Source organism: Gobio gobio (assembly GCF_949357685.1).
Source record: "Gobio gobio genome assembly, chromosome: 9".
In the NCBI taxonomy this organism is placed as follows: domain Eukaryota; kingdom Metazoa; phylum Chordata; class Actinopteri; order Cypriniformes; family Gobionidae; genus Gobio; species Gobio gobio.
Window position 1 is genome coordinate 12474986 of NC_137115.1, and position 22521 is coordinate 12497506.

The 22521-nt window shown below is 37.1% G+C and overlaps 1 protein-coding gene across 10 annotated transcripts in view; it reads left to right on the top strand.

Annotated features, from left to right (window-relative positions):
- arhgap42b (Rho GTPase activating protein 42b) overlaps positions 1-21425 on the top strand; it is a 225038-nt gene extending 203613 nt beyond the window's left edge. For 4 of the 10 annotated variants that reach the window (XM_079826055.1, XM_079826056.1, XM_079826053.1 and 1 more), the window contains 6 exons: positions 1844-1994; positions 3386-3763; positions 6656-6812; positions 10602-10661; positions 10804-10883; positions 19912-21417. In XM_079826055.1, coding sequence (XP_079682181.1) covers positions 1844-1994; positions 3386-3763; positions 6656-6812; positions 10602-10661; positions 10804-10883; positions 19912-20000 — 915 coding nt within the window. In that variant the 3' untranslated portion in view covers positions 20001-21417. Of the gene's footprint in view, positions 1-1843; positions 2013-3385; positions 3764-6655; positions 6813-10601; positions 10662-10803; positions 10884-19911 lie in introns of all 10 variants that reach the window. The other 6 variants (XM_079826058.1, XM_079826052.1, XM_079826054.1 and 3 more) reach the window with 3 other exon arrangements.
- The last annotated feature ends 1096 nt before the right edge of the window (positions 21426-22521 follow it).

Consider the following 22521-nt stretch of genomic DNA (forward strand, 5'->3'; position numbering starts at 1 on the left):
AATGTATTTTAAAAGCCTCATTACCCCAGTCTTCAGTCACATGATCCTTCAGAAATCATTCTAATATGCTGATTTGGTGCTCAAGAAACTTTTCTTATTGTTATCATTATTTTTAGGAGGAGATTAATATAAAGATCAAAAGTCCAGCATAGAAATGTTGTTTTTAAATGTTTTTGACGTGAAATAGAAAGCCTTTACTGGCACATACACTGATCAGGCATAACATTATGACACAGTGAAGTGAATAACACTGATTATCTCTTCATCACGGCACCTGTTAGTGGGTGGGATATATTTTGGCAGCAAGTGAACATTTTGTCCTCAAAGTTGTCCCCTAAACATGTGTTAGAAGCAGGAAAAATGGGCAAGCGTAAGGATTTGAGCGAGTTTGACAAGGGCCAAATTGTGATGGTTAGACGACTGGGTCAGAGCATCTCCAAAACTGCAGCTCTTGTGGGGTGTTCCTGGTCTGCAGTGGTCAGTATCGATCAAAAGTGGTCCAAGGAAGGAACAGTGGTGAACCAGTGACAGGGTCATGGGCGGCCAAGGCTCATTGATGCACGTGGGTAGCGAAGGCCTTCAAATTGCTCGAGAAACTAATGCTGGTTCGGATAGAAAGCTGTCAGAATACACAGTGCATCGCAGTTTGTTGCGCATGGGGCTGCATAGCCGATGACCAGTCAGGGTGCCCATGCTGACCCCTGTCCACCGCCGAAAGCGCCAACAGTGGGCACATGAGCATCAGAACTGGACCACGGAGCACGTGGAGGGCCAGGTGTGTGTGCGTTGCTTACCTATGGGAAGAAGGCAAGCCGGTGGGGGCAGTGTGATGCTTCGGGCAATGTTCTGCTGGGAAACCTTGGGTCCTGCCATCCATGTGGATGTTACTTTGACACGTACCACCTACCTTAGCATTGTTGCAGACCATGTACACCCTTTCATGGAAACGGTATTCCCTGGTGGCTGTGGCCTCTTTCAGCAGGATAATGCGCCTGCCACAAAGCAAAAATGGTTCAGGAATAGTTTGAAGAGCACAACGAGTTTGAGGTGTTGACTTGGCCTCCAAATTCCCCAGATCTCAATCCAATCGAGCATCTGTTGGATGTGCTGAACAAACAAGTCCGATCCATTGAGGCCCCACCTCACAACCTACAGGACTTAAAGGATCTGCTGCTAACATCTTTATGCCAGATACCAAAGAACACCTTCAGGGGTCTAGTGGAGTCCATGCCTCGACGGGTCAGGACTGTTTTGGCAGCAAAACGGGGACCGACACAATATTGGGAATAGGTCATAATGTTATGCCTGATCTGTGTTTATTTATACACACCCACACACACACACACACACACATGTCCAAATATTATATATATACACACACACACATATTATATAAACAAAACAAAAAAAACATTCCAATTTGTAATGTTTTTGAAAGAAGTATCTTGTGCTCATCAAGCCTGCATTCATTTGATCAAAAATACAGAGAAAAAAACTGTAATATTGTGAAATATTATTACAAATTAAAATAATGTTTTTATATTTTAATATACTTAAAAATATAATTTATTTTTGTGCTGCAAATCAGCTTATTAGTTAAAGTAGAAATGTTTCCAAGCTTTTGACTGATACTGTATATATTTATAGTTGTAAAGAAAACACAATTTTGTGAAAAAATTAATGTACAACTTATACACAATATGTTATGCCAACATAATGTTATGCCTGATCAAGATAGATACATATATATATGTACACACCAAATAAATGCATATTGCATATGAATTACTTAAATGTCCAATTGGTTATCATATTTCATAGTTAATTGAGTATGTCTTCACAGATATTTCATCAAGCGCCGGACCCTAATGTTCCCCTGCCGCAGCCTCAGTCTCGGTCAGAGTCTCGCAGGAGCAGAGCCATCTGCCTCTCATCTGGACCGCGCAAACCCAAGAGCCTCTACACACCCTCACTGTGCCTGGCTGACGCGGACAGTGAGTCTCACACTGCCAGTAATCCTCACATTTCACATTCTCTGTTGATAGTACATCCACTCTGTACTGTTTTTCATGATTACATGAGAAATTAATATTTTTACACCAGTACATTATTTAACACCATTTACACATTTACTTACTTTAGTGGTGTTAGCTAAAACAGGTGGAAAAAATCCCATATACTTGCAATAAAAGTAGGAACCAATCCTATAGTGACCAGAATATTATAGAGACTTGTGCCAGTCAGTAACCGCCTAGTAATGCCGTAGCATAGGGTGAACTGTCCAGTTTCTGGTGTCTTTTCCCCAACTAGAGCTGTCCACGGAAATATCCATTTTACTGCCCACAAATACATAACAAAAAACTCCCCAACCAATATATATTCTGCTGGTTAACCTGCTTGTTAAATTAAAGTAATACTGTGTGCTATATAACAGGGTGTGAGATTTGCAAACAATTTAAAACCTTCCAAAAAGATCCAACACTACAACACAGTAATTGCCACACACACGTCTTATATAGGTGAATGTACACCACGATATGTATGAAACATAACAAATAAATAAATAATCAACTAAACTGTTCTCTTGAATGCAAAATAATAAGCCAAATTAAACATAAAATACATAAAACAGTGTATTCACAGGGTGTACAATATTAATTGCAATTAGAAAAAGTTACAATTATTAGTTAAATTGTAAATTGTTTGTTAAAGTTTTATTATATTAATATTTGTAAAGTTATAATTTTGTTACAATATAATGCTTCTAGGGTTTTTTTATTGTGTCATTTTCAGTGCAGATAGGGTTTTAATGCAGGCATCATAATAAATATTATTTATAATAACAACAAATAATAACTGTTACAAAAATGTATATATTGTCATGAAATTTCATTAAAGGGTTAGTTCACTCCAAAAGGAACATTCTGCCATTAATGATAGAATTTTCATTTTGGGGTGAACTAACCCTTTAAATGTTAAGAACATATCTGGGTCATATTTAACCTAAAATCAAAAGAAAGAAATAATAATTCATATATACTTATATTTTATGTAAAAAAATAAATAATAATAATTATATATATATAAATTAAAATTGTGAGAATCGAATCGCTATTAATAAGATCAATAGGAATTAGTAAAAAGTAAAACACCCAGATACATGCAGTAATGAGAAATTTGGGGTGAAAATCTGCCTAATTGTCATGAAAATCACACTATGCAAAAAAAAGAATAGAAAATAGGTTCATATTTAATTTATTTTCATTTTGAAGTGGACTGTGACCTGGACATTATGACATTTTCATGTTTCACCTAGTCGCTGTATAAATTATTTAAGATATTATGTAGTTTTGAGCTGCTTTATGTCTTCTTACTGGCCCCGTAGGCGATACGTTCAGCAGTAGTCCAGGCAGCACTCCAATCGGCAGCATGGACTCCCTCTCCTCCCACTCCTCAGAGCAGAACAGCTCCTCCAAAACCTGCTCCTCTCCACAGCCCAAAGACAAGCCCCCCTTCCCCGGCCTGCGGCAGACCCCTTCCTCCCTGTCCTCCAGCGAGCCGCAGGGCCCAACCTGCACCAGCAGTCCAGACTCCAGCTCCAGAGAGGACACGGCCCGTGTGGAATGGGACTCAAGTGGTGGGAGCTCAGCTGCCAGATCTTTATCAGCACCCGCAAAGGCTCCTCACTCAGTAGTAGGAATCAGACCAGCACAGCTTAACCGCTCCAACGCCCCATCTCTAAGATCTTTACACATCACAGAAGGTAGGAGCCAAACACATGCAGCATGACATAATGAAGAATTTTCAAGTTTCTTATGTTTACTAAGGCTGCATTTATTTGATCAAAATACAGTAAATATTGTAATATTGTGAAATATTATTACAATTTCAAATGTGTTTTCTATTGTAATATGTTTTAAAATTGTATTTACTCCTGTGATGCAAAGCTGAAATTTCAGCATCATTACTCCAGTCTTCAGTGTCACATGATCCTTCAGAAATCATTCTAATATTCTGCTGCTCATGAAACATTTCTTATTATTCTCAAATGGGAAAACCTTTTTGCAGCTTAATGGTTTTGTGGAAATGTGTGATCCCTACCATTCAAAAGTTTGTGGTAAGCAAACTATTCTTTTTGAGTAATAAACACTTTTATTTAGCAAGGACACATTAAATTGACATTTATGTCAAAAAAAGTTTTTCATCAAATAATCCTGAAAAAAATGAATCGATGTTTTAAACAGTATCAAAAATATTAACCAGCTAAAACTACTTCCAACATTGATAATAATAATAACTATTATCAATACTTGAGCACCAAAGCAAAGTAATGATGCTGAAAATTCAGCTCTGCAATCACAGGAATAGATTACATTTTAAAATATTTTCAGATAGAAAACAGTTCTTTTAAATTGCAATATTTCACAAAGTTAGTTTTTATACTGTATTTTTTTTATCAAATAATGCAGCCTTGGTGAGCATAAGACACTTTTTTGAAAACATTAAAAAGTCCGAATTAATCCAAACTGTTAACCGGTAGTGTGTGTCCTAAACTCCAAAGATTAGGGGTGTAACGATATTCAAACCAAACCGAAAAACCGAGATACACCACTCACGGTACGAACCGCGATACTCGAAACCGAGCGCCCCCTGCTACCCCGGCCCAGCTCTCACTTCACCCTATGCCACAAAATTATTTTTTTCTTCCTTGACATTTGATTAAATAGTAATTAGTACTCTTTTAACAACTAATAAGAGCTGTATTTTTACTAAATATTATTATAATAATATTATTTACTAAATATATACTAACTTTTGTGTTCCAAGTTCCAAGTCACATGACTTGTCAAGTTGCATGGTGGAAGGACAAAGAGAGCCAGTTTCCCCATTTAGTCAGGTTGGTTAAATGCTACCTTGGAGTTCCAGAAATTCATTCCCAGTCATTTTCGTAGCTTGTTACGAAATAAAAATTCTCTCTCACTTCAGAAAACCGATTTCCTGTCCTGTCATATCAGCCGTTATACTGTGCTCGTAGCACACACTCTTTAATTACACGCGCAAATGTGGCAGCGCACACTGTATATCACTTCATAAAGCACAAAAGAAACTGAGCAACATTACAGTGTCGATTCGTAAGTCATGAAATAACAGTAAAGTTCCAAATAAATCACGTAAGTGGTTCGACGTGTGTTAGTTGGGAAGGCATGCAGGTATGATGTTCATTCTGTTCATCAGGAGCAGTTTTATGATTCATTAACAGTTAATGATGTATTGTGTATTTGCCATGGTGACTGTTGTTTCCAAAACCCCAAAATGCCACTTTATATTTACTTTATGTTATTTTGTTTATTTTTAAATTAATGTGGTGGATACCAGGCACAGCATTATGGGTGGGCCTGACGGGCCTGTCTATTTTGATGTTTCTGTGAGCAGTAGCCGCGTTTCCATTACAGATTTGCGCAAAACTTTTGCGATATTTTCTAAATGTCGATAAAAAACTATTGCGAAATGACAGCGTTTCCATTAACCAATGTTATGCGACTTAAACTTTTTTTCATTCCAATTATGTATATCCCAGCCACCGCATCGGAGACATAGGCGTGTTATCCAATTAAGCATTAATGGCAAGGAAAGCGCCTTATAGCCTTGAGCGGCATGAATGAGGTGTTTGTGGCTGTTTCGCCCTCATATCTGCTACAAGGTCTTGATAAATTGTGGCATTTCTTTGTTTAGAATCCAGTATTCCTGTAATTTTGTTGTCTTTTATGAGTTAAAATCTCTATTATATAAGCACAAACAATATAACAGTATATTAGTCAGTAATTTTAATTAGGTTAAACAGTGATTTGATAACGTTTTTAATTTAAGGCCCACCCACAATTGGTTTGGCCCATCCAAAACTGGAATCTTGGCACCGTGCCTGGAGTAGAATTACTTTATTGTATTAAAAACTGCTATTGCTATTTAATAGCTTTAACTTAAAGGCCTATTTATTCATCAGTATTAGTCATATTCATACAATTAATGTGTTTAGTAGGCTATTTATTAATTTAGTAGGTTAATTAATTTAGTAGGCTAAAGTGGGACATTAATTTAGTAGGCTAAAGTGGGACATTACTTGTGTGTGTATCATAATTTTTTATGAAATAAATTTGCTTGGGTTTTTTTTGTTGTTTTTTTTAAACATTATGGCAAACGGTAAAATGTATAGATTATTTCTGACTAGTCTACATTGGAGGCATTTATTTCCTTTTAGTTTACTCAGGTATGCTAACTGCTCTAAAGAAAACGTGAAGCCAATGTATAATAAAGTTATACATAACTTTAAGTTTTACTTATTAATAAGTTAATAAAGATAAAGTTAATAAGTTAAATTATTGTTGTTGTTATTATTATTAGTGAATCTAGTGTTACTATTGCTGGTGCCCTGCCATGTCTCCACAGCAAACAGAACCGAACCGTGGCTCTAAAACCGTGATATGAACCGAACCGTGGCATTGGTGTATCGTTACACCCCTAGTAAAGATTTTTATTCATTTAATTTTTTTGAAGGATTTATCTGAGGATACGTAAATACACCAGTTTGAATCCCTCTGATCTAGACAAAAGAAAACATTTAGTAATTTTGTACTTTTCTGTTTTGGGCTCTCTGGAGGTCATAAGAGCTGTGTGGGGTCTGTACAGAGTTTAGCATGTGTGGAGCATAAAGACGGCAGATCCACCACCTACCACGATCTGCCACCTAAAACGATCCTGCGACGAAAGCTGGACAACAGCAGCTCTACCAACGGCTATCAGAGACCAGGATCAGTGTAAGTGAAACGTCTAGGTTACTAATGTAACCCCCGTTCCCTGAAGGAGGGAACAGAGATGTTACGTCAGAACTGAACTGACGAATTGAGACGTAAGGTCGAACGTGACTGACTGAACTCTTTATCAGTATCTAACCCATTGACGTTAAACCTCACCCTGTGAGCGAATCAAAAGTTTAAGGTTCAGTGACAGATCCCAGGAAACATTTGAAAAATCTTTTTTTTTTTTTAAATGGCTTTGAAATTAATGTACTCTTATGTTAACTTGAGTTGCACAATATTAGAAAAAAAAGATCCAACACTACAACACAGTAACTGCCACACACACACATAGGTGAATGTACACCCTGATATTTATGAAACAAAAAATAATCAACTAAAACTTTTCTCTTGAATGCAAAATAATAAGCCCAATTAAACATAAAATAACATTTGAAAAGTTGTAATTACTGAAAAACTAAATATTGCAATGCCAGTTTTTTTTTCTAATATTGTGCAACTCTAGTTAACAACATAAATAAAAAGAGTACATTCATTCAAAGCCATTTAAAAAAAAAAGAATTTTCAAATGTCACTGAACCTTAAACTTTTGATTCGGGTGAGGTTTAGCGTGTTAGATACTGATAAAGAGTCCACCTATCACATAAAACATAACATTTTCCACATAAAATATAAGTAAATATGAATTTGTATTTCTTTCTTTTGATTTTAGGTTAAATATGACCCAAATATGTTCTTAACATATAAAGGGTTAGTTCACCCAAAAATGAAAATTCTGGCATTAAAGCTGCACTATGTAACTTTTCCGTCCACTAGAGGTCGCCTGTTCAAAACAAAGGCATAGTTTGATGACGTCACGTTTGAGCACAGAATCTTGAGACGTGGTCTTCACCTCACAGCCGGTGGAAAAGAATCAGGATAGGACTCGGGCAGAAATCATGTTCATGGATGCGATTATTAACGTTACTGTAGTATGAAGCAGAGCAGGACCGAGTGCTGTGGAGCTTAGCAAGGCCGCTGGAGCGATTGTTAATGAGAAGAGCGGCTGGACTTTTATTATGGCACAGTCTCTGGCAGGACTTTTATTATGACACAGTCGCCGGCGCCACTTCCGGTTTTCTGGTCATGAGTATGACGTAACGCAGCTCTGTTTATCATATTAGATAATATAGCATTTCTGTTAATAATTATTTAAAGGGGTCATGAACTGCATTGTTTCATTGTTTTATGTTTCCTGGGATGCAATTATAATGTTAGTATGATTTTTTCATCAAAATGTGTCATAATTTAGAAATAAAATAAAATACCCTGATTTTAGCCTCTGATTCGAATGCTCTTTTTGAAGGGGCGTGTCTACTGTGAGACTTCAGTATAAACGCCCACTGCTGTGATCGGCTAACATCTTTGGATATGAAATAGCCAAGCATTACATGTGGAACTCTCTCAAAACTTTTGCATGTTTTTACTATTACAGCTCTCAAGGTTAACTAATTGTGAAAAGTGAAAACAAGGAAGTTTTCAGTTCTGAAACTTACAGGATGTTCTTATAGTATGATGACCTATTATATGTCAAAATAAATTTTTGATTTCTCAGTTCATGACCCCTAGCCTGACGTCGTCATACTCAATTCTAGTCAGAATATGAGTCTGATACTGCTCCGTTGGGCTGTGATTATGGGGCGTGTTTCAACCGAACCAGGAAAGACCTCAATTGGATAGACCTACAACCAATCAGAGCAACGGAGCGACACATAACGTTAGTTATCAAATGTCAACAGAACTCAACTGCACTGTGTTGCCATGTCCGCGGGTTGAAGCGACCCCAATTATGTGATATATAGACCCAGGAATGCGATTTTTAGCTGCCAGCCATGCCAAAATAACACATATTTTACCCCCCAAATGCCTTTTTTCCCGGAGAAACCCCCCCCCCCCCCCCCCCCCCCCCGGAAAGCTATCGGGCTTGTTTTTGGCTAGTTTTGAGGAACGTTAGCAATTGGGCGGATTTTGTTGTAAAAACTTGGCAACCCTGTAACCTGCACGCACGCTGGAATAATGCTGCCTTCACGTGCTCTCGGAATTATCGTAAATACGAGTTTCCTGGGTAAACATTGCACATGAACGCCCTCACATTTTGAAACTTGAATGCAATGCGCTCGTAATCACGACTTCAGAAGTCAGAATCATCACATTTCCGATAGCACGTGAAGGCAGCATAAGTAGCCTAACGTTAGAAGAAAAATATGAGTGTAAACGATCTTTGCCGGTTTTGTAAAAAAAAGGATAGACAGAGTTTACTTACCAACACGATCATCATTTCTGAGAGAAATAGTAAAGGTGAATGCATATACGAACAAGTTCTCCGTTTAGGATTAGAACAAACTCAACCCAAGCGCCTTTGATGACGTGGATGATTACGTTACTGTTTATCATCTGTCCATCATCGTCTAAAGCCCGGCTTGACAATTTCATTGGTCCGAACAGTTTCTGTTCGGGCATAATTACTTCTCTACCGATCAAGTCCAGACCGAACTGCCCGAGTAAAAATGTTGTGGGCGGGGCTAAGTTCGGCTGGCATCCAGGCTACATGACCCCTTTAAAACAAAATAAATAAATAAAAATTGGCATGTTAAGGTTATTTGTCAAGAATTCCATTCTATTGTTTTCTTCATTACAATCTGAGCAGTTGATTTATTGTTAGGAAAGAGTAGAATTGATAATGTAATCTGTATATTATTGTTTGTGTGAATTGCATTTTCAATGTGTTTAAAATAAAATAAAAAGTATAGTTAGTTCACTATAGGACAGTTCACCTGAAAATGAAAATTTTATCATTTTCTCACCTTCATGTGGTTCCAAACCTGAAGGACTTTCTGAAAACACAACGGATGTAGATATTTGAGGAATGTTGGTGACCAAAACACAGAGAAAAATATCTTCTTTAAGTTTCACAGAAGAAAGAAAGTCATACAGGTTTGGAATGACATGAGGTAAATGATGACAAAATTTAAATTTTTATGTGAAAATCTCTTCATTGAAGGATGGTTTGACCTGTCACTTCTATTACTTAATTTACAGCTTTTATATGTTCATCAGGTTTTAGAAAAACACTACACCATGAGAAATGTAAAAACATTTATTAAAAGTACATAGTGAGGAAAAATTGTGCAGTATTTTATAGTGTAGTTGCTGGCTGGGGTGGAAGCTGCTGAATGGAGATTGATTGCAGTTGTTTTTTGTTGGCACAAGTTTTAATTACACTGCTTAAAGGGTTGATGTGACCCAGCACTGGTTTTCAAATTCTCTCTGCAGTGAAGGATATATCGTTTTGTTTGAGTTATCATGACAGAGGAAGAAAAGAAACATCATGTCACTTAAGTGGACTCGATTCAAATACCCTTTTTTGCTTATATAAGCTGTACAAACTTCAAGTTTTAGCAACATGCTGGTTTGAAAAATGTTTGCCCTAAGATTGTGTAAGTTACTTTAACAGTTATATATTATATAATAGAGGTGATGCACACATCGGTGTACTAAGCATTATGTGCATGTCCTTATTCTTCTTTTGAGTTGAACTCTAAATCTACCTGTACTGAATGTAGAATTTTGGCTCTCGCACAACATTTTTTTTTTTACTTTTTATGTAAATAAAGTTGTTGATAATATGTTGAATAAAAATATGTTGCCACCTGCTTTGTTAAAAAGGTTTGTTTAGCCCTCCTAATTCTTGTGACGTCAAATCATGTTGTCAATAATCATCCTGACATTTGGCATGGTTGTATGTTCCAGGGTGGCTGCCAGAGCGTTGCTTTTTGAGAACCCATCAGCTGTAAAACCTCCCTTGGGAAGGTAAAAAATAGGCACACTCCATAAAAACAACTGTTTAATATATATTTGATGGCAAACATCTTTATAAAACCAACAAAGTGTCTTTAAAAACAGTGTATGAGCACATTCTTGAATTTGATCATTTTATGATTTTCATTCACAGAGATGCCAAAGCCATATATTCCTGTGAAGCCGAACACAGCAATGAGCTGAGTTTCCCACAGGGGGCTCACTTCTCCAATGGTAAGTCTGTCTATCTATCCATCCATCCATCCACATGAATAGGACAATAGTTAATTTTAAACTAATCATTCATAACAACAGCAGTCAGATCTGGCCTACAGTAGCTACTGGCTGTGGAACCACAGAATGTTGTTCCATGCGCCACCTGGTGGATATTGTGTTAAGCACAACAAACGTATTTAAATTCTAAAAAGCGTGCCTGCATGCAGTGGCGGAACTAGACATTTATACATGGGCTGGCCGGCAGGTGGTCAAGGCTATTTTAGGGGGTCCATAAACCGTGAAGGAATATCATGTGTAATACTTATTTATTTTCATTGTTTTGACCGATGTAACATTGTATTCTAATAAATAAGCTACCAAAATTGTAGATACCAATTTCACAATTCTCGATTCCAACTGATATTCCACTGCAAAAACTACTAATATAAGCCTAATCATATACATTTAAAACATTATTAAAGGAACACGCCAACTTTTGGGGATTTTAGCTTATTAACCCTATCCCCCAGAGTTAGATAAGTCCATTCATACCATTCTCATCTCTGTGCGTGCCATAACTCTGCCCGACGCACCCACCTGCTAGCCTAGCTTAGCACAAAGACTGGAGGTAAATGGCTCCAGCTAGCCTACTGCTCAATAAGTGACAAAACAACGCCAACATTTTCCTATTTACATGTTGTGATGTGTATAGTTACATCGTGTATTAAGACCGACGGAAAAAGAAAAGTTGCGATTTTCTAGACCGATATGGCTAGGAAGTATTCTCTCATTCCTGCGTAAAGAACTTTGTTGCCGTACCATTGGTGCAGTGGCGCAAGGATATTACACAGCGCCTGAAAATAGTCCCCAGCACGCTCTCTGTGCAAAGCAGGTTGTAATGTTGGTTATGTTGACGGAAGTAAGCCTATTTTCAGGCACTGCGTAATATCATTGTGCCTGTGCACCCATGGTACATCACAAAGTTACTTGATTATTACGCAGGAATGAGAGAATAGTCCCTAGCCATATCGGTCTAGAAAATCGCATCTTTTCATTTTCCGTCTGTCTTAGTACACGATGTAACTATACACATCCCAACATGTAAATAGGAAAATGTTGGTGTTATTTTGTCACTTATTGAGCAGTAGGCTAGCTGGAGCCGTTTACCTGCAGTCTTTGTGCTAAGCTAGGCTAGCGGTGGGTGCGTCAGACAGAGTTATGGCACGCACAGAGATGAGAATGGTATGTATGGACTTATCTAACTCTGGGGGATACGGTGAATAAGCTAAAGTCCCAAAAAGTCGGTGTGTTCCTTTAAATACAAGTGAACAGTCAGCAATAAAGTAAGAACAGTGCTAAGAATTAGGTTTCAGGTCTAACAGGTACAGAAATTGAATCAAATGTAAAATAACATTGCATCATCTTCACTGTATAAATTAAGTATAGATTAATGCATGTTACAACTAGCTGCAAAAGTTATTCAGTCAAGATCAGTGGGTGATTTTTGTTCTTTGATTAACTGTAATGACAGACGGCAGGAGGTAGGCTATAGACCGTGGTCACTTTAAGACCAAATGCACAATATTGAATCCATTAGCCTATCCAACAGCCGACTGTGTTTACTATGATAGTTGCTATTTTTGGCGTATCTTTATGCGTATTGTGTTTGCTATTAATGAAGCGCCATATGCCGCGCACCAGATGCGTTGCGTCATGTTCAAGGAGGCAATTCACCATATAGGCAAACAAGTTCACTTCAAGAATGAAAAAAGTGGCGTTGATGTGTTTTGCTGTAAGAACTGCACAACGGAAACAGAAAGGGCAATATATATTATATCTTTCCACAAGCACAGACTTTACACAGAAAGAAAAATACTGAAAAATGTCTATACACACTCATCCAGCCTAATGTGAAGTCATTATACATTAACAACGTTTTGAGACAAATTGTCGTTTAATGGAAAACAATGTGAATGGCGCGACAGGATTCTGCGCTTATGCGCGACCCCCTTTATTATTAATTATCTGTTTGGCAACTAACGTTTAATATTCTATTAATCAACATTATTACGTGAACAATGTGCCGCGACGCAGCTCGTCAAAATAAATGCTTTTTTCAATAGGAGGTGAAATGAAAGTAGCGATCTAAATTTTGGGGCAAAATTGGCTCCGCCACTGCCTGCAGGGCGCTCCGTGATCAGCGTGACAAATTGCGCGCTGCTGCGTGAAAAAACTTACATTCTTAAAGGCCACATCTGTAGTTTCTTTTGTTAAATAGATAGAATAGTAAGTGTTAGTATAGTAAGTACGTGTTGATGAAAAAGGTGCGTCTTCAGCTGTTTCCTGAATATGGGTAAAGAGCTTGGGTTGAGTTAGGCAGCTTATTCCGCCAGCCTGGAACAGTCATGGTAAAGGGCCATGAAAGTGATTTTGTGCCTCTTTGGGTTAGCACCACAAGGCGCCGTTCACTTGCAGAACGCAAGCTTCTGGAGGGCATGTAGGTCTGAAGTAGTGAGTTTTGGTATAGGGGGTAGAGAGCCAGTGGTTGTTCTGTAGGCAAACATCAGTGCCTTGAATTTGATGCGAGCAGCAATTGTCAACCAGTGCAATTTTATGAGGAGAGGTGTGATGTGCGCTCTCTTCAGCTCATTAAAGACCACTCTTGCTGCAGCATTCTGGGTCAGCTGCAGAGGTTTGATAGTGCGTGCTGGAAGGCCTGCCAAGAGAGCATTACAATAGTCCAGTCTGGATAGAACAAGAGCTTGGACAAGGAGTTTTGTTGCATACTCCGATGGGAAGAGCCTGATCCTCCTAATGTTGTATAAGGCAAATTGGTCTGTGAAGCTTAAAGGCACAATATGTAAGATTTTTTGATTAAAATATCCAAAAAACACTAGAACAGTGTTATTTTTTTGTTGACTTGTGTACTTTACATTATCCCAATGTTTCCAAGAATGTTTAAATCCAGAGAAATAAGCAGGTTTAACCAGGACATAGACCGTGTCCGTGTGTCGCTTATCAATGACATCATACCCACGTTACCCTCAATTTCCACACCAAAGACAAACACCAAAGACGCTTTAATATATTATGTTTTATTAGACAGGTGAGCAACTGTTTCCATACATTCATCGACAGAAACTAATCATTGTTATAGAGTGCCGAAGTAATGACGTCACTTTGTAGGCCAACCCGGAAGTTAGCGGCGCATGGGTTCCCTCGATCAAAAAGCCATTCATTTTCCCCATAGACTTTTGGAAAATCGCACAAAATAAGATCTGTGTTCAACAAAGAGTAATGACCCTTACACGTTTTGTCTACCAAGATAATCTTTACAAGTTAATCCAAAATGTATACATTTTGAAGCCCAAATAAAGCCGTCAGATATAAAATGCTAACGGTAGGCTATAAACGGACTACAGCACACCATGGTCGCGGATCAACGTCATCATCAAGCTTCCTCAAACTTTATTTAAAAGCACGCTCGCTCATTATGATCTGCACTGTGTATGAACACTTATCCACTTTTTCATGAGAAATATTGCCCATTCGTTTTTTCCAAAAATGTTAGAAACTAATTTTGTTTATGCGTGCCTCTCTGAGATTTATCTTTTGTTAATGTTTTTTCAGACAATATGATTATCACTGTGATAACATTAAATGACATGATGAAACACAACCCAGTCTCTTTTTGTTAAATGCAAGTTTATGTATGATCAATAATACAAAACGTATAATAAGCTACACATGAAATAAAGCAAACAATTCAGTCAAACATTCAAAGTCAGTGCTAGTCGGCTAACTTACAACGGTAACGTACAGTTATAGCCTAAAAATAAACAAGTAATGAAACTTATCTTTGCACTCAGCCTAAACGATTTGCCAGGGAACAAATTATAGATCCATAAGAGCAAATATGGGCCGTTAAATCTCCACAAGACTAATTATAGCTGGAGACGCCACAGAGACATCAGAGCCAGCGGCAGACGGCAGAAGGACTAGCCGAGGAAAGTCAACTCTCGCCGGCTAAACAAGCGCTGACCGCCACTGACTCACTGGAGCTCACAACTCCGATAACACCAGATAAAATGTTTAAATAGGCACTCTTCTTATAAATAAACCACAGATTTGAGCTTTAAACAACTTATCGACTGAAAAAAAGTCTTAAAACTAAGTTGTCACACATTAACAGTAGATTTTAACACAAAAAGACGTGTAAACACAGCCCATGTCAGCCATTTCTCAACGAGACAAACATGTGAAGAGAGTAAACTCCAAATGTTCAAGCATCCAACTTTGCGCGAATAGCGCGATTTATTCACGCCACATAAGTTCTTCATTCTTAGGCTGAAACGCGGGCTAGTGAGAGATTGCCTGTTTGTCACGATGACGTCTAAAATCCCCGCCAAAGGATGTAGTCCCTTTTAGCAACTTGTTAGCAACCATTGTTTTTAAGACACAATGTGTTTTATGTCATAGATTAAAACGTGAAAATATATAGAGGCTTTGTTAACCACAGACCTTATTTCAGGCGATTTAGCAAAAACCCATTCAAAAAACCCATAGACTTTAGGGCGAGGGAACCCATAGGGCTAAAATGTTAACTCACTTCCGCGTTTTGGCCTACAAAGTGACGTCATTACTTCGGCACTCTATATAGCTCAGTTAGTCTTATTGTTTAAATCTCGTTTTCTTGATTTACCGCGGATACCATGTTTTACCATGCCTAATATTGATCTAGCTTACTGCAGTGTGCAACAAGTGTCTCATAGTAGCCAATGAGCGAACGCACAGAGTAGCATTATAACCAAACTTTCAACACACTCAAATGTAAAAACAGCGCTGTGTTACCCCACATACGCATGAGCGGAAGAAGCGGAAGCGGTCATCTGCGGCATAATAAAAGCTCCACTGCTCTGGAGTCGTGTGACGCACTTGTCTCTCATTAGCCATCGCTCCAGTGGCCTTGTTCCGCCCCAACAGCTTTCAGCCCCACCCTGCTTCATAATACAGTAACGTTAATAAATATAAATCAAAATAAATACATGTAGAGGTGAAGACAAAAACTCCCATGATTCTGTGAAATCAAGGCATCAACAAGCTTCGCCTTTGTTTTGAATAAGCGACCTCTAGTGGCGAAAATTACATATTGTGCCTTTAACTTATCATCAATCACAACTCCAAATTTCCTGGCTGTCCTGGATGGAGTTATGGTTGATGAACCTAGCTGAATGGAGAAGCTGTGAGGAAGTGTTGGGTTGGCTGAGACCACAAGCAGTTCTGTCTTCACAAAGGTTGAGTTGAAGGTGGTGGTCCGAGCCACCTCAAAAAAGATATTTCGGTCTAAATTTATGTTTTATGTATTTGAATTACAATTTGGTAATTTATCTCAGTAGTGTGCACTAGGCAGTGTTAATTAATCATTGGCATTTTGCTGTGTATTATTACATAAAACGTACAAATTTCATTTACGTATGAATGACAAATATGAATCACATTAAGTTTGTTTATGTTAAAACTATGTAATCCAAATGGATGGAAAATTGTAATGTAATTCAAATACATAACATGTAAATATTTTTTGGAGTGCAGCTACCGTCAGATCATCGGGCTGGAATCTATCTTTCATTCCATTGTTCAATCGTTCTCTCCTTCCATTGTTTTATCTGTTTTATCTCATTCCATTGTTTTATCTGGCTCACACAATTCATCAAGTGGTCTAGAACTTCAGTTCTTGAGTGACTTTTTATGAACTGCAACTGCAATATATAAGAAACATGCAGCAGTGATGACTATGAATCATATATCAACTCTGGGAGGTGTATTGCTGTATTGGGAATGTAGTGTATGCTGGGAATGCTGTAGTGGTGGATGTTAAAATATGTACTTGCAGTGACAGTTACAAAAATCTAAGAAAATGCAATTTGCTGCATACCAGGGCATTAATTATGATAGAAAATAACGTGTGCCTGTGTCTGCTCTGTGGAACAACCCATCTGTTGTTGTTCCTCGTACATGTCAGGACTAGGATTTTATTGCTGGATATATTTTCCGTAAAGAATAAACTTGGCTGGGCACCAGGGCATTGAAACGGGTCACAGTAACCTGGTGAAGGGAGGTCTTCCTCTCTCTAAAGCTCAGCAAACACTTAACACAACATTAACCTCCTCTTACCCATCAACCTCAGTTTTCACTGTTGACATTTGAGAGTTCTGCTTATAAAAAAACGATTTACAAACTCTTTATTTTGCAATCCCATCTGCCTAATGCTTTAATCTAAACAGAGGCTTTGATAGTTCAGAGTATGTTGATACGAGTCATTATGTGGCCAGTCATTTTGAAAGCTTTATGGGGGTAATTTCTCGATGCGAAGTGACCTGACCTGCATATGTGGTTCACTTGTGCCTCCCTTTCCTGAGACTATTGTTTCGTGAAGATTACTTTTTCAGCTGTTTTATCCACCAAGTGAAAATCTGATAACTTGAAAATAATCAAAATAATAGCACACCTCAGTAAACCAATGATTAGAGGTGACATTCAAGTCTCTATCAAAAATGCAGGATGGCTTCAATGCCAACTTTGATGCGTATGCCGAGTTCAGATTTTCAAACTTGTCGGGTCACTGCTCTTTTCACACTGGATGACTATCTGGGGTAGCATTCAGTTGCTGCTGTGTTCACACTGCACAATGGATCGGCGACAGGGGGATTCACACTGCATGACTATACAAGAGGAAAAATCGCCAACAACGCCATGAATCGGGCAGTGTGAACTCGGCATTAGGGTTGGAGGGTTTGCAGGGCTCAAAAATAAGGAATCTTTTCGTTTTTTGTCAAAAAAAACTGTATTTCAGTAGTTCTTTGGCTTGTCTTGGCAAAAAATTTCACTAACCCCACCACAAAAGATGCCAAAACAATAGGCCTCATTCATGAAACTTTCGTAAATATATGAGCAAATTCTGAGTAATTTGCGTGTAAAATGGACATTTACGAAAACCTTCCTCCAGATTCACAAAAGCTTCGTATACCACGGATTTGGTAATTAAACGTGTGGATATTAATGAATTCCAAACATTCTTAAAAAGGATGCGCGTGCATGCTCATTTATATTTTGCATAATCCCCGCCCATGAGTTACAACTGCAAATGACGTGTGCAGGAACGCTGTGGAATCTTCTGGACTTCTTTCTCAGGTTTGGCTCCAGTATTTTGCATAAATGCTAAAGAGACTAATTGGCCATATGCCTGGCAATAAATATTAAATTATCATGTGTCCATCAAAGCATTTTAGCCAGCTAAAAATGCCTTGTGCTCTTCTGAAAATGGCCAGCTGGTGGCGCTTGAAAGCGATTTGCAAGGGCAGTGTTTTTTCCATCTGAGATACTTTGATTGCTATTTATATGATACCGAATATCCATAATGTGTTACTAGTATCTCATTTGGAAGAATACTACTGAATATAAAAAATGCAGTAAAAAACAGTATTAACTTCTCCATTATTGTTCAGTCGGTGTACAAGTGGGATGATTGGTCGGTGGAGTTTTTGTCCCGCCCCTCCTCCACTGTGATTGGACGGCCGGGTGAAAAAAAAAAAGACGAGCGCTGCCTATTACCCAACATTGGACAGTAAAAAAAAAAAAAAAGACGAGGCAAATCAACTCTTGAAATATTATTATGGTACATAATGCATCAAAATGCAATGTCATCAGTTTGCCTAAATTAGAACACAGAACGTTCAAATGTTTTACGCACCATTTACATGTGGTAGGGAGCAGTTGTAAATTTCTTTCGTACCAACTAACTTTTAAAAAATACGAACATTTTCGTGAATCCGAAAATTTACGTCAGAGCAGCTTTACGAACGATTTACACACAAAATCTTTCTGCTCGTGTTTCATGAATGGCCCAATGACTTTTAAATCCATGACCTTTGAGACATGTCTAATCTTCATGCTCTGTTGAGTTTGGTTTCACTAATAATAAACATACATTTGCATAAAGCATGCATATTTGTCCATAGATTAGAGTATTAAAAACTTGAAAAATATTAATTTACGGGACATTTAGAACTGATAAAAATGTGCGATTAAGCTGTGATTAATCGCAAATTAACTCATGACAATCTTGCGATTATTCGTGATTAAATATTTTAATCAATTGACAGCCCTAATATATATATATATATATATATATATATATATATATATATATATATATATATATATATATATATATATATATATATATATATATATATATATATACATATATACATATATATATATACAACGCTGGAAAAATTAAGAGACCACTGCAAAATTTGCAGTTTCACTGGATTTATGTCTCTGAGTAAAATTTAAAAAAAAAATATTTATTCTACAAACTACTGACACATTTTTTTACACACACAGTAGTGTCCAAAAGTGAAAGTCCGGCCTAGGAAAATCTCCACCCTTTATTTTTATTTTTCTTATTTGTGATAACACAATGAAACATGGCAAATTCAGCATGCAGTTTTAATTTATTTTAATTCTTTTTTTTTTTATTCAATTGTATGAATTAAACAGCTAATAAACATTCTTTATCACTAGAAAAAATGAAATAACCTGCTGAACATGAAAGTACTATGCAATCATTTAAGACATTTCTCCTTATTTAGAACCTTTTGGGCGTAAAGGGTTCTTTAAAACTGGGTCAAGAACCCTAGGGTTCTATATTCCATTGAACCTTTTTTTATCAAGGGTGGTCTTATTGACGGGTCATTATTTTGATAATGTTAAATTGGTAAGATAAAATCAGCAAACAACACACAGTGTAATATCGAATAATTCATTAAAATTTGCAATGCATAATACAAGATCAACAAATATAAGCTGCATTGACCCAATGATGGTTCTGTCATTTGTCCCAAAACTCTCACACTGGTTTCAAGTCACATATCAATTGTTGTGCCCGAGTTTATTCAACCCCCTAAGCATGAGCAGTAATACTTTTTATATTATAGAAGTCTTCTCCACAGCTTAAACCTTCTCCTTTTCTTCTTTGTAGTGTATCCATCAGTGGAACCAGGCTGGCTCCAGGGAACATTTGAGGGCAAAACAGGACTCGTTCCTGAAAATTACGTGGTGTTCTTCTGACACCGCCCAACCAGGAGAGACCAAGCATTTCATGGTATCCATGGTGACATGAATTTTAGACCAAGAGCTTAAAGTACAAATCAAACATTAAATGATTTGTTATTGATTTGTATGGATATGACATTATATGACACTGAATATTAAGAGATCATGTACGGTACACAAACCTCAATGATAGTTCTCGATAAAGCTGGGGGCAGAGATGTTGAAATGGACATGATGTGCTTCTGGTGGAACCCGAACTGAAATCATTTAGAGTAGATGCACAAATTTACATACACTGATGTCAGGAGGTGCGATGTACTGCACTAAATTGTCCTTTTAGGTCTACTGTGTGGTGGAATACTGCAGCGTATAGGTCTAAGAGACAGGCTTTCTTTTATTTTAGCTCAATTATAATAGTTTTGAAATTAAGGGTAAACCTCACATGTAACTATTTGAGCTGTGAATCATTGTCATATTTAACTCAATTCAGCAGACTGTACTGAGTGTGTGTGTGTGGTTTCTCATTATAAAATAACTGACTTTTACCGTCATCAATGTTCAAAAGTCTGATACCACATTTTTAAACTTTAACAAAGAGAAACTATAACAAAATGAATATGAAATATCTCTGAAATAGCTGACTAATCAATTAAGTACATGTGTGACCTTGACCAAGCTCAAGATTTTCTTTGGAACCTTTTCAAATCATGCCGGAGAACGTGATCATCAGGTTTTGTTTGTGTAGCTCAAGACATAAATTCAGGAATTTTCTTTTCTGTTATAATATTCATAATCATTTATCGCATTATGCTGTTCATATCATTTTTGAAAATAAAAAGGAATACATTTTTACTAGCTCACGGTGTTATTGACAAATTTAGTTCTACATGCAGGACTGAAATCAGCCATTCAAGCACATTATTTTTGATGGACATTTTCAGAACAGTGAAATGTTCATATTCTCTGCCGCATCTTTGGAAGGCTGCTTTTTTTATCACATTAGAGGAACTATACAAGTGTTCCAGTTATTTATAATTGAAAATGTGTGTGTATAGTTGAAAATTGAAATGTCTAATAGTATCTGATACACACAAAATGATTCCCATTTCTGAAAAGTTTGGAAACCAATGGCTTGTGATAGCAGTGTCTCAGTTTGGCGTCCAGGTCTTTACAAATACTAATGAAGCAAGTCCATCTGTAATAACTTTATTTTACAAGATGTTCTGGCTGCATTATTCCTTCTGAAGTTTAAAATGACACCGATTGTCAGCGTCAACATGCTATCTTATTGTCCCCATAATGAAACATGTATTATGATGATAACTGATGAAAATCTAGATGATAGAAATGTATATATGGATGATTATTTTGCAAATCATATACAGTATTTGTTTTCTTAATTCATTTTGGTTCCGTCAATAAATTTGTTTACAAAATGAGCCCGTTTCTTGTCTTCCAATGCACAAGCTAAATCATCAGAAGTAAATCTCAGACATCACTGACTTCTTTCCTGTAGAGATCTGAGGAGAAACAGCGTCAGAAATCTTTGGAAAGGAGGCAACTGCCAAGATCCCAGTGTTCTTTCCCAATTAAATACATGAGAATGCTACGTGCCCTTGACTGATGATGCTGGACCGATACTCCCTTCAGATAGGCCATCAAGGTCACAGGGAGGAAATTATAGGAGCTCTGAGAAATGTTTTTCAAATTTATGCTCTTGCCTTCTGATAATAAATGTAATATTCTGCTTAAAAAAAATAAACCAGACCGGATCAGATTGTAGAGTGTTCCCTTAAATATACACTGTGATCTCTCGGTCAATGTACAATTGAGCTCTTTGTCTTTCAAGCAATGTTATTGTATGCAATCAATGTTTTTTATTAAATAATTCACATGTACTTTTCATTTGAAGTGAAGTGAAGTGAGTGGTTACTGTGTAAATGTAAGTAGAATCAATGGTGGCTGGCAATGTGCGATCTAACCATGAAAACTGTCCTTATTTCCTTTTCATCAGACTCAGACACATTTTCCTGAACATCTAGGATTTAAAAGAAAAAGAAACCACAGTCTTATAGGTTTTAAAAATGTCATACAATAATTCATTTTTCATTTTTTTTTAAAAAGTTTAAAATTAAAAGAAGTACTTCGAAAAATAGTGAAATCCAAGCATCACATTTTTGCACAGTTGTGTGCTCACACTTGTCGTTTGTTTTTCTTGGTTCTTTTTGTCCGGTCCAAAAAAGAAAATGTTACATTTATTCCTGGTTTGCGTAGTGTTCACGCTGTCATTTTTAACACAAAACACCAGCTTTTATAATGCATACTTTGTGACGGAACTTACAGAACATTAAAAACAATGCTGTGAGCTGGGCTAAATGTGCTATACAGTCGTGCTCAAAAGTTTACACACACCTTGCATAATCTGCAAAATGTTGCTTATTTGAACAAAATAAGAAGGATCATACAAAATGCATGTTTTTTATTTTATTTAGTACTGTTCTGAGTAAGATATTTTACATAAAATATGTTTACATAT